Source organism: Penicillium bovifimosum (assembly GCF_028826915.1).
Source record: "Penicillium bovifimosum strain IBT 22155 chromosome Unknown utg000005l_segment0_segment0, whole genome shotgun sequence".
Classification (NCBI taxonomy): Eukaryota; Fungi; Ascomycota; class Eurotiomycetes; order Eurotiales; family Aspergillaceae; genus Penicillium; species Penicillium bovifimosum.
Window position 1 is genome coordinate 3,346,908 of NW_026622714.1, and position 11,031 is coordinate 3,357,938.

The following is an 11,031-nucleotide window of genomic DNA, read 5'->3' on the forward strand; positions in this document are numbered from 1 at the left end:
CTAGTGATCTATTAGAATATGCAGAATCATTCCAGATATGAGATATTCTTTGATTCAGTACTCTGCCAATGTTCTCTTTGAACTCATCTTTCCTGTGGATGTTAGTCCATACAATTGGTTCAAATATAACGATATCTAACGGACTAGCTAGGATGCCAAGCTCGAAAGGAGAGGACGACTTGGTGTTTGGACTCATGATCTTCCTGCCTACGGCAACTCGTGTTTAACATAGAAATGCAAGCCCACAAAATAAATTGATAAATTGATGATTGATAGGTAGTTGATATAGTTGATACAGAGCTTTGAAGCCCTACTGGCTACTGCATACCTTGAGCTTTTTGTTATCGTTATCGGCCTAGGTCAAACCCCTTAACACCGCCTTAGGCGCGAAAGTGCGTCATCTCTCAACGCGGTCCAGGAACGGAACACCAAACTTCACCTTTTAACATCTCTCACTCTCCTTCGATTTCCAGAGCCTGCCCTACACAACGTATCCCCCAGAGAGGGCTTCGAAACCTCATCTCCAAGCCAACCTTCCATGTTCAGCCGCAGGTCTATCGGACAGCCAGCCCGCATCAATGGACACAACCGAACCGCGGCGCGGGGCTTCAGAGGATCCCGACGCCAGTGATCACAGCAACCACAGCCCCGTGGAATTTCATGAAGCTAAACAGGAACTCCCGGATGATTTGCCCAAGTCCTTAGACGATCGTCGCTCTGTTCCCGTCTTTCAGCCTGAGACTGAAATGTACGATGCTTGGCAAGGTGAGTGCTTGACCGGAACTCTTTCCCCGACGTTGAAATTTATCCATATTCCCTGGGTATTCACTTTTTGGGATACTTACTGGCTTCCTTTCACATTGAGAATTAATCTGACCGTTGGATTTATTGCAGGTCAATCTCAATTCCTGACTGCACCGGTCGCCGCAAAACCCTTATCCTTCAGCCTAGCGCTTGACGATCATTCACATGACAATGAGCATGAGATGCGTGCTCATTATGGACGCGACATCGAAGATAGTGATGCCAGATTAATGGAAATGCTGGCCGCCCAGGCTGCTCATCGGGAGGTGGATTCATTGACTGCGGACGAGGACACGATCGCTGCCGACGAGAAGTTAACCGACGATGAGAAGCGCGACATACTCCAGAAGCGCTTAAATATGGCAGCCAGTAATGGCGACGTGGAGCGCGTGCAGAAACTGGTACAGGGCCAAGCGAGAACTTTCGTCGACGTTAATATGGCTGATGATGAGGGGATTGTACCGTTGATATATGCTAGTTGCTTTGTGGGTTATTCACCGGATGTAGAACCGTTTATCTGAGGCTGACAGTCTATGATAGGGTCACCTGGACGTCGTTTGTGCGCTCATTGACGCCGGCGCCGTTGTCGATAGACAGGATCGCAACCGGTGGAGCGCTTTGATGTGGGCCATGACCAACAGACACAAGGTGATAGCAAAGACGCTTCTTGACCATGGGGCATCGCCAGATATTAAGTCATCTTCTGGGGGAACGGCTTTCGATTTCGCGCAGCCTGGAAGTGAGATTTCTGAGTATCTGCATGAGAACGGTTACAGCTTTGGCGCTGCTGCAATTGCCAACGACTTTTATGATGCCGGACTGGCACATGGTCGTTTCGAGCAAGAACTAGCCGAGAGTGAACAGAAAAGGCGAATGATGATGGAAGAGAGTGCTTACAATCTGGAGGTTGATTTGTCCAGCTTGGGCCTTAACGAGAAATTTGAGGTAGGTTCGCATAGCGGAGTCTATTTGTGTCATTCTACTGACTAGAACATTCATAGCCCTCTGATGAAGATCTCGAGGAAGATCAGCAGGAATTTGCCTGGGACAAATGTTTGAATGATCAGATGTTCGTCTTCCAGGATCATGAGCTGGAGCGTATTCTGGACATGATCATCACCGACATGACACCCCAACGGTCTCCTTCCCAGAAACCAGTGCCCGCAAATCTCATCTTCCTCAGCGCCCGTTATGCGCACTATCACGCCAGCCCTGAGCTGCTCCATGCTCTGTTCGCGTCTGCAATGGAGAAGATCAACCTCGTTGTCGCACACTATCAGTGGGACATGACAATGCAAGCTTTCTGGCTGTCGAATGTCACGCTTCTGCTCCATTACTTGAAGAAGGATGGTGGCCTGGTTGAATCTACCGTTCAGTTCCAGCTCCAGCTAGCGGAGCTGATCAATGATATCTTCGTTTTTATCATCCGTGACGCCGAGCGTCGAATGAACAAAGTCCTGGATGCGGCAATGCTGGACCATGAGACCATCCCTGGACTGGAAGACATCGCTTTCCAAAATGAGTGGAAGCTGTTCCGCAAAAATAAAAGCAAAATCGCCGAGTCCGACGAGAAGCGATTTCGGCCTCCATCGCCGCGGCGACGGGCCCAAGTCTCACCACGGAACATCACTTCATTACTGTCATCAACCCTTTTCGTTCTCGAGCTCTACGATGTTCACTCAGTGATCGCGACCCAGATCATCTCCCAACTTTTCTATTGGCTCAGCGCCGAAATCTTTAACCGGATCATGAGCACGAAACGGTATCTGGCGCGCACGAAGGCGATGCAAATTCGCATGAATGTTTCTGCCTTAGAGGATTGGGCGCGCACGAATAATCGCGTGCCAGAGCATTACGAAAATGGATCTACCAACACTACCGGGGAGTCTACAATGGACGCCGCTCGTCGACATTTAGCCCCGGTCATTCAACTCCTTCAATGGCTGCAATGCTTCTCGTCCCTCGGCGATGACCACGAATCTCTTGTCACGACCCTTCTCCAACTACAACAACTCACCCCCACCCAGCTCCTCCATGCGGTCAAGTCGTACCGCCCCGAAGTAGGCGAGAAAGGTCTGACCAAGCAGGCAATGAAATTCCTCCTCGGTATGCAGCAGGACCCTGAAATGCTATTCCGTCGACAGCAGGAGATCCAAGAAGAGAAGTCCAAGGCAGCAGCCGGACCTGGACCCGAAGCAGCAGCAGATGGTCGTCCGAAGACACCAGTGAAGGAGCAGCCCTCCGAAGCGGCCACATCTCCCGACGGTGGATTATCCCCCGGCCCAGCTGTACCATCCCGACTTACGAGCATGATCGCTAGTAGGAACGACGAGCGCCCCGGTGGCAGCAAAAGCGTCTTCCTAGATCCTACCCTCTTCCTCCCCTTCTCTCTCCCCACCAGTACAGACATGCTGATCAGCTACGGTGCCGGCTTCGGTGGCACAAACCGCGAACGAGCCCGCAAGTACATTCCGACGGTTCCACCTGAGGTCTTGAGCCGATTTGATCGTGGCGACTAAGTCAAACATGTTCATAGCTTGTTTCTTCGCTTTTCCTCTAGCCTACATTCCTGATGGGATATGCCATGTTGGTTGAGACAGTGCCGTTTCGGGGCCCGCGAGTGTGATTTGGGGGAACTACCAGATAAAAGCGTCAAACTAAGCAATATGATACCCTCATTTACATTTTCCTGGTACCGTAGATGGGGCTTGCATGTTAGTATCCGATGCGCTGACCATATACTGACAATGAAGCTCTTGTATAGCATTGTATCCGACCACTGTAGAAGCTCATTGATAGGTCCCCCGTGAGCCCTAACCATGCTGGTCCAGGGTTACAGCTGCGCTGATGGAATTGTCTTAGTCTGCAGGTGCTCCGGATGTACTTGCATGATGTAGGTGAAGTATCTCCATGTTACCTTCCCCGTCTGGACACGAACATTCGGTTTCCTATTGAGATTCTTCTTTCTCCCTACATGATCTTAGCTAGGTACCTGACCTTCCCGTGTACTTCCTGAACCCTTTGGTGTTGTGAAGTCATTACTGCCTTCCTCGCAACACAAAATAGCTCGCTGTGAGGTTATATACTGACCAAAAAGATGTCTACCGACGCCGTAACGCCACCGTGTCTGCCTTCAATGAAGACATTCTCGTATATGGCGCAGATACCCAGCGATGTGACACGCTCACTCAATGACCTCAATCCGCCATCCGGCCTCAGCCGTCATCTACCACCTCCGCCCCCGATGCCGACTCCCATCCCCCCACTGCCACACACGTGGGACGGCACAGAAGACATGAAGGTGTGGTTGAATGCCAAAATGGAAGAGGATCGACGCAAACAGGAAGAAGCGAGAACGCAGCAGGAGCAGATGAAACTCGAGCGACGCCGCTGGGAGTGTTCATTATTGAGCAAGTCCATAAGTGCGGGTGTCGCGCCAAATCTGATCCCACAAATCTTCAGTAGCGCCTATAGCCGTGGTACCAATCCTCCATTTGCTGCTAAATTGCAGAGGCTGTACGCTCAACTTCACAGAAATGCTGTTGCCAATAGGAGTGCCCCGGTTCCCGCGAACGTTCAGCCTCCTGCGGTGCCCCAACAACATGCCCATCCGGGCACTGCAGTGCATGCAAGGCTACCAGTTCGAGTTGTGCCTTATGGGCCAACTGCTCGGCTTCCTGGAATGCCTCAGCAACACACTGATTTGGGAGCTCCAATGCCGACGAGACCCCGGGCGCTGGTTGAGCCTCGACTGCGTGCTCAGCTTCCTGGAATGCCTCCGCAGCAAGCTTATACGGGCACTGAAATGCGTGCAAGACCCCCGGCTCCAGTTGAGCCTCCTATGCAACATGCAGGTCATCCGGAAAATGCAGTTCCCGCAAGGCCTCATTTCTCAGCTGTGCCTCCTCAACGGCCTGTTCAACAGCTTTCTCTACAATCACAGCAGGTACCGCGTAGTCAGTCACCGCCCACTGCTATATCGAACCCACCGGGAATGACCCAGAGCGTATCATCGGGAGCAAAATTAGATGGACATCAACCTCGATCATGCTCTGTCAATAGGCAGCCGAGGGAACAGCCGGAAACCGAGAAAGACGAGTTGGCTGACAAGAACACTGTGGATTCAGATTCCGCACAGAATCATGCAGCCACGGGTCCCACGTTGAGCCCGGTCCAATTGCCTCTATATTCGCCTAGTGCTTTTCCACGTGCCAGTTGGAAGGAGTGGAAACCAACGCTAGCACCTTTGGAAATCCATTACCATACTCCACTTGAGTTGAAGCAGTACCAATCCCAATCGGAATCACCAATGACGATAAGTAGTCATGGCCCTAGTTCGGCTGGCTCAGCAACCCAGCGTGTGGAACGATGGAGCACTGGCTCAAAGCGAAAAAACAATGAGTCGCAAGAGCGAGTGCCTCCACCATCAGCTCGTCTCAATGAACCGGTCTTCGTCCGACGGGACCTCGATAAACCACCACATGATCAGAATGAGCAGCAAGATGATATCTCCAGCTCGTATGATTCATGTGTCTATGATGCTGAGTCTTCTAAACAGCCATCAATCTCGTCCAGATCGTCGGTAGACATACCCAGCCAGACTCTGGGTCAAGATACTCAAAATCGACCATTGCACATTGTGATATCATCTGATTCCAGCTATATTTCAATACTCGGGGAAATGGCTTCGCCAATGGAACGCGAGTAAATTACAATGACAATATGCATGGCCTCGAATGTTGACAGACGGTGCTTTCTTTTCCCGTTTTCCATGCGGATTATTATTACTGATCTTGAGTGATGGTCTGCTCTTGATGTTCTTCTGAATCTTTGCTTGTGCATACGGGGGCCGAACAGGTGTTTATGGGCGTTCAATGCGATTTTGAGCTTTCGGCGGGCAGGTTCTGAATATACATCAGGGGGTTTGCGTCAATTGCAAGGAGACTAAATGCTGCTATTGTTACTTTTTGGACAGGTTAGCCACCCATTGACCGAGGTTTATGCTTATCCTTTTCTCTGCTGTCAAAAGATATCGTTATATCACCAAAAGCGCATAGTACTAGTAGTTACTATGTGCAACAGGCTCCACATAAAAATAGAAATAGAGTTATCTCAAACTCTTGGCATATGACATGACCCTACGTCATCACTACCGATAACCATCACCGCCCCTGCCAATCTCCCGAAACCTGATTTAACACAATCCCGAGGTCGGAACCAGGACGTATTTAAGTCTCTAACTATCCTATTTGCCTTCCGCCAAACAAACCCTCTACCACAACCCTCCTCCAACGAAACCAAGCCAACCAAAAACCAAAAACCAATCTAACACCACCAAAATGACCTCCATCATGCGCTTAAGAACAACCCTCCAAGCTCGAAGCCAACTCCCAATCCTATCATCCACGCGCATCCAACAACCCCCAGCTATCCTTACCAGAAGCTACGCGAACAAATCCTCCAACGACCCCGAACAGCCACCTACCGCAACACCGGGCGAAAAAGGCTCAAAAGGCTCAAAAGGTGCCCCAATTCCCTCCAACAAGGCCAAGCCCACTCTCAGTGAGGGAGCGCAGTCACCGAAGGATTACCCGCAAGACGTGAAGCAGCATAATAAGGAGATGGAGGAGAGGTATGATCGGCCTTATAACGGTATTACGGATGAGGGGACTGTTGAGCCTACTTTCAAGAGGTAGATGCTGAAGTACGCAGTCGCTGAAGGCTGTTTTGATGTTTTGGATGGTGCTGGTTCATCATCTTGTTTCTGTTGGTCTCTTGTCTGTGAGCGAATGTATTTCTAGATTCTTGGATCTTTTGGTTTTCCAGGTTTTTGCTGTATGAGCATGGTACTGAATGTACTCCGTACTAGTTACTGCGTACATCAAAATGGAGGATTTATGTCGAGCTGTCTACGAAAAAGCTTCAAGTACTTAGATGGATTGTATTTGTCGCAATCAATGTTCAGCTAGTTAAGCTCGGGATAAATACATACCGAGAGCCCTTTGGGGGTTTCTTAAGCAAGCATAAAATCCATGGGAATATCGCAGTGTGGTATTACGAAACTCGGACATCCGAGGGTCCGGAAAAAGCAAAAGTTGTTGGTTACTTTTCTTCTTTTTTTTGTATTTGAAGGTGGCATTGCCATGTCCTTGGTGGACCGAACTGCCACAGAGGTAGCAGTTGACGAGTTGTTCAGCTCACGGGCAGCCTGTTCATATCACCCTTACCGCCCTTGATCCACTCAGGGTCAACCAGGCGCTCGCGCTCATGGTACAATTGCTTGTAGGCACCACGAATGGTTCCATCGCTGACGTGTGCAACTTGAGAAATCTCCTTGGCAGTCTTGCCGTGACCCATGAGGTACGAGGCCATGTAGATGCAGGCTGCGACGATAGAGAGAGGAGAACGTCCGGCCAGGTCGCCCATGACAGTAACGCGGTCCGAAAGAGAGACAGAGACGCTGGTGACCTGGTAGGGAAGTTCGAGAAGGTTGCAGAAACGATTGCAAAGATCGCTGGGCTTGGTCGAAGTAGTGGCATTGTAATCGCCAGTAGTGTCGTGAGTCTCGCCATTCTCCAAGGCGGCGTTGTGGCGCTCGACGTTTTGAGTGGTGAAAAACTTCTCCAGGGCCTTGTAGATGCGTCCAATCTCCTTTCGAGTAACCTTGGTCACGGCAAAGATCTCAGTGAAGGTACGCGGGACCTTGCACTGGCGGCAGGCGATGAAAATGCATCCGGCAATGATGACTTCCTGCGACTTGCCCTTGAACGCCTTGGCGTCATCAACCATCTTGAAGAGATACTTAGCGGTATCCGCAACAGTCTTCTGGATGTTGAAACCGTCGCACAGAGCACCGATCTCCTTGTAAGCTGCCAAAAGCGCCTTGTTTGCCTTTTCGCCTGACTGCTTGTTTTGCGCGCGGTACAAGTCACGAGCACGGCCGGAACCTCCACTTGCGATGGAGGTCTCCAGTTGAGCGCCGTTGAGAAGAGGGTTCGAGGCGTCTCCAACACGGGAGGGGTCATCATTGTTCTGATCGTCGTTGGAAAAGGTACGCCATTCAGAGTGCACATCAATCTCGCGGTCGGCAAGCACCAGTCCGCAGGAGCCGCAGACGGTCTCATGAGAATCAGGGAACTCCAGATTCGGGGGGTCCTCCTTGCACTCGGGGCAGACGAGGTGAGCGGACAGGTTCTTCTTCCAAGGAACCGTGCTCTCGGGTTTGGAAATAGCAGAAGCCATTTTGAGCGGTTTCGCTGGTCTCAGGGATTTCAGGTAACTTTCGTTTCTTTGGTGGCACCGTTTGGAGAGTAGCTTCGGAGCTATGCGAGGCAAATTGTACTTGCGTTTATAGACTGCAAGTAAAAGTGGCGAATACAGCTTGGCGGCTGCAGTGATGGGAGAAAACGAAAGCGAGAGGGAAAAGAGAGCAAGCCACGTGCAGAGGAATTCTCAGCAGGGGAGAGGTCGAAATTTTCGAAAACGAAGAAGTGATCTGCTCAAGGCCACTACCGCGCAGTCATGTTAGCCCAGCCCAGAGTAGAATCCTTGTCTCCCCCACATTGTCTGGTCCTTGACCTCGATTTTCACACCAGAATGGACAGAAAACAAAGAAGTCTCCATTACCTTTCAGAGCCGGCGAGATTCAAGGAGTAACCCCCAGTCTTAGAAGAGCTTTCACCAGTCTGCGCTTTCTGATCAGAAAGTGGAACAGCGTCCTAGCCTCAGCTTGCCCAGCCGTGTGGAACCAGTCAAGGTCTCCGTAAGAAGTCTCTCACGAAAAGGGGACAGGCCGAGGAGCAGAGAAAGAAGAAGTCAAGGACCGGGGGAGGGTGAGGGAGGGTGAGGGAGGGTGAGGGAGACGATAGGAGTGAAGTGAGACGACAATAAAGCGGCTGGAACAAAGACGGATGCCCGAATTAGGCTTGGTAAGCTATCACGTGATAGCGATAAATTGGATAGACTGATCTAATTGGTCAGTGAAGTATAGCGAAACTTCTATTCTGTTCCTTTGTTGCAGTTCTTTGTTCCATTTCTTTCATGAATTACAAACAAACGTCAAACAGTGCTATTACCTAGTACCAGGCAGATTACCGTTTAATGCACTTGCATGTCTGAATACACAAAAGCCAGGAGATATGGACGTTCTCGACGGATGGTCTCGGAGTACGTAGGGGTCTTTGATCCAAGGTGTTATAGTCCCCGTATTTTCCCCTAAGACAAAAGATCCTCATTGTAACCATTCGTGTGCACTGTGTTTTGACTTTTGACATTTTTCTATATAACATGAATTCAACAGCGATATCTTTCCTTATGTCGGTAGGTAGTTCCAGTCCAGGAGAGGTTCGGGTTGGAACTTGACCCGGCTGAGTGCTGAGTCATCTGCCAAGAAATCCTTTCCGAACAGAAGTCGTTTGAACCTCCAACTTCACGGAAAGACGGATCAGACCTATTCTATTGAGAACCACCCCTCATCCCTCATCTACACCGTCGATCAAGATGATGTCTCAGTCTCTCCGGGCCTCGGTGAGTATTGTCCCGTCTCCATTCATCTATTCTGGCCTTCGACTAACGCGAAACACAGCGCACCCTCTTCTCCCGTGCCTCTCGGGCTCAGGTCTCGGTCGCTCGCCGCACTTTCCTGACCTCCGCCGTCCGCCAGGGTATGTACCTCACCCGGAAAAATCTTTGATATTATCATGATCAAGATTCCCGTCTATACTCGATCAAACAACCGCTAAACCCCGCTGCAGCCGACCCCGTCCAGGACCTGTACCTCCGCGAGCTCAAGGCCTACAAGCCTACCCCCATCAAGGCCGGTGACGCCGAGCAGCACGTCCAGAAGTTCTCCGCCCCCAAGGCCCCCAAGTCTCCCGAGGAGGCCAACCTCGCCAGTGAATTGTCCGCCTACGAGAGCCAGGAGGTTGAGGTCGAGGGCCAGGCCGCCGCTGGCGAGGCCGCCCCCGTCGAGGAGAGCTGGTTCGAGGAGGAGGAGGAGGCCCCCGCCGCTCACTAAGTTCTCTTTCCTTTTTCTTTAGCAAGGTCTGGGGTGATACGAGGGCTTGGCTGGCTTTATATGCCAGTGGCGCAACTAATGTGGCCGCCTGTCAGGTTCCGAAGCATGTAAATTAGACCACATTTTTGAACGTTGAGACTACTTTTTCCTTTGGTTTTTATCTGTCCATGCAGCTGTGCAGAGTAAATGTTCTGGATTTGGGAGAGAAGCGGGGTGCAGATATCGCAGACTGGCTTGGGTGGGTGCAATAGATACCAGACTCCATGTGCTCGCATCGTATCTTGCTAGTCTCTATGCCTCCTGAATGTCCAGAGTGGGGTCCGTAGTATTCGAAGGTAGCATCTCAATGGAAAGCGTCGATATCAACAGGATGTTGATGTTATTCTCTTACATGGATCGCCACGTGACGCTGTAAACTGACAGACAGGCCATGAGGCATAGGGTCCCGGGGGAGAATTGAACCACAAGTCACAACCATGAGCCGTATGAAGAGGTGCATGTGGGCAACCTAGGCACGGCGTTCTGTCGGGCTGCATCCCGGGATCGTTTCACCGTCTGACTTGTATTGAATGTCGCGCATACGCAGATGGACATAGCTCCGATGGAACATGGGACTGCCCGGTTGAGTAATCTGCTGTAGGATAGGTATCGATTCCCCGTTCCAGGTATATGAAGGTCCATAAGGAACTATTGATACTCACTATTGGATCCACTACTGCAATCGATAGATCCACAAACAAACAGACCAGAAGATCATAGAAGCATTGCAATTGATCTGGTGTATCAAACTTTCACCTATCAGACGCGCCTCCTTGATCGATATTCCGGAAGGGAACAACCGAATCCCCCGGAAAAGAAGACTATCGAAGACTATTGCGAGATTGCATATTCCTCCACTTCTAGTCGTTCAACATCAACTTGGGTCCTGATTTTCCCAGCAGGGGACGCAACGGAAGGCCGCCAAGGCCTTGTGCAATGTGATCCATGGTGTGTCAACACTCAACAGGGCTTACCCAGTTGGATACATCGAGATGGAAAATAATGAAAGAAGCATCCGAAGACCTACAACAATTTGCTTATCAAGGCCTATTATGATATTAAAGCGTCTTATGGCTCATATACCCCTGCTGCCCTGCACAGACGAGGTATCCCGAAAGGGAACCTGATCTCTACCCAGCTCCGGATGCTGTGGAAGGCAGTTTCGTATGATG

At 50.6% G+C, this 11,031-nt stretch overlaps 5 protein-coding genes across 5 annotated transcripts; 4 read left to right on the top strand and 1 right to left on the bottom strand.

The window, feature by feature from the left end:
• Positions 1–578: 578 nt before the first annotated feature.
• On the top strand, positions 579–3,323 carry N7515_006464 (uncharacterized protein; the record flags this gene model as incomplete). The annotated part of the gene is made up of 4 exons (XM_056667208.1): positions 579–765; positions 895–1,289; positions 1,345–1,749; positions 1,806–3,323. The coding sequence occupies 4 exons, from the start codon at positions 579–581 to the stop codon at positions 3,321–3,323; spliced, it is 2,505 nt and encodes an 834-aa protein (XP_056520804.1).
• A 617-nt stretch (positions 3,324–3,940) lies between these two features.
• N7515_006465 (uncharacterized protein) lies at positions 3,941–5,512 on the top strand (the record flags this gene model as incomplete). The annotated part of the gene is made up of 1 exon (XM_056667209.1): positions 3,941–5,512. One exon carries the CDS (start codon positions 3,941–3,943, stop codon positions 5,510–5,512), a length of 1,572 nt encoding a protein of 523 aa, XP_056520805.1.
• Positions 5,513–6,143: 631 nt separating this feature from the next.
• Positions 6,144–6,500, top strand: N7515_006466 (uncharacterized protein; the record flags this gene model as incomplete). The annotated part of the gene is made up of 1 exon (XM_056667210.1): positions 6,144–6,500. The coding sequence occupies one exon, from the start codon at positions 6,144–6,146 to the stop codon at positions 6,498–6,500; it is 357 nt and encodes a 118-aa protein (XP_056520806.1).
• A 496-nt stretch (positions 6,501–6,996) lies between these two features.
• N7515_006467 (transcription factor SUA7) lies at positions 6,997–8,046 on the bottom strand (the record flags this gene model as incomplete). Its single annotated transcript, XM_056667211.1, has 1 exon — positions 6,997–8,046. One exon carries the CDS (start codon positions 8,044–8,046, stop codon positions 6,997–6,999), a length of 1,050 nt encoding a protein of 349 aa, XP_056520807.1.
• A 1,257-nt stretch (positions 8,047–9,303) lies between these two features.
• N7515_006468 (ATP synthase subunit H) lies at positions 9,304–9,820 on the top strand (the record flags this gene model as incomplete). Its single annotated transcript, XM_056667212.1, has 3 exons — positions 9,304–9,330; positions 9,389–9,467; positions 9,558–9,820. 3 exons carry the CDS (start codon positions 9,304–9,306, stop codon positions 9,818–9,820), a joined length of 369 nt encoding a protein of 122 aa, XP_056520808.1.
• Positions 9,821–11,031: the final 1,211 nt, after the last annotated feature.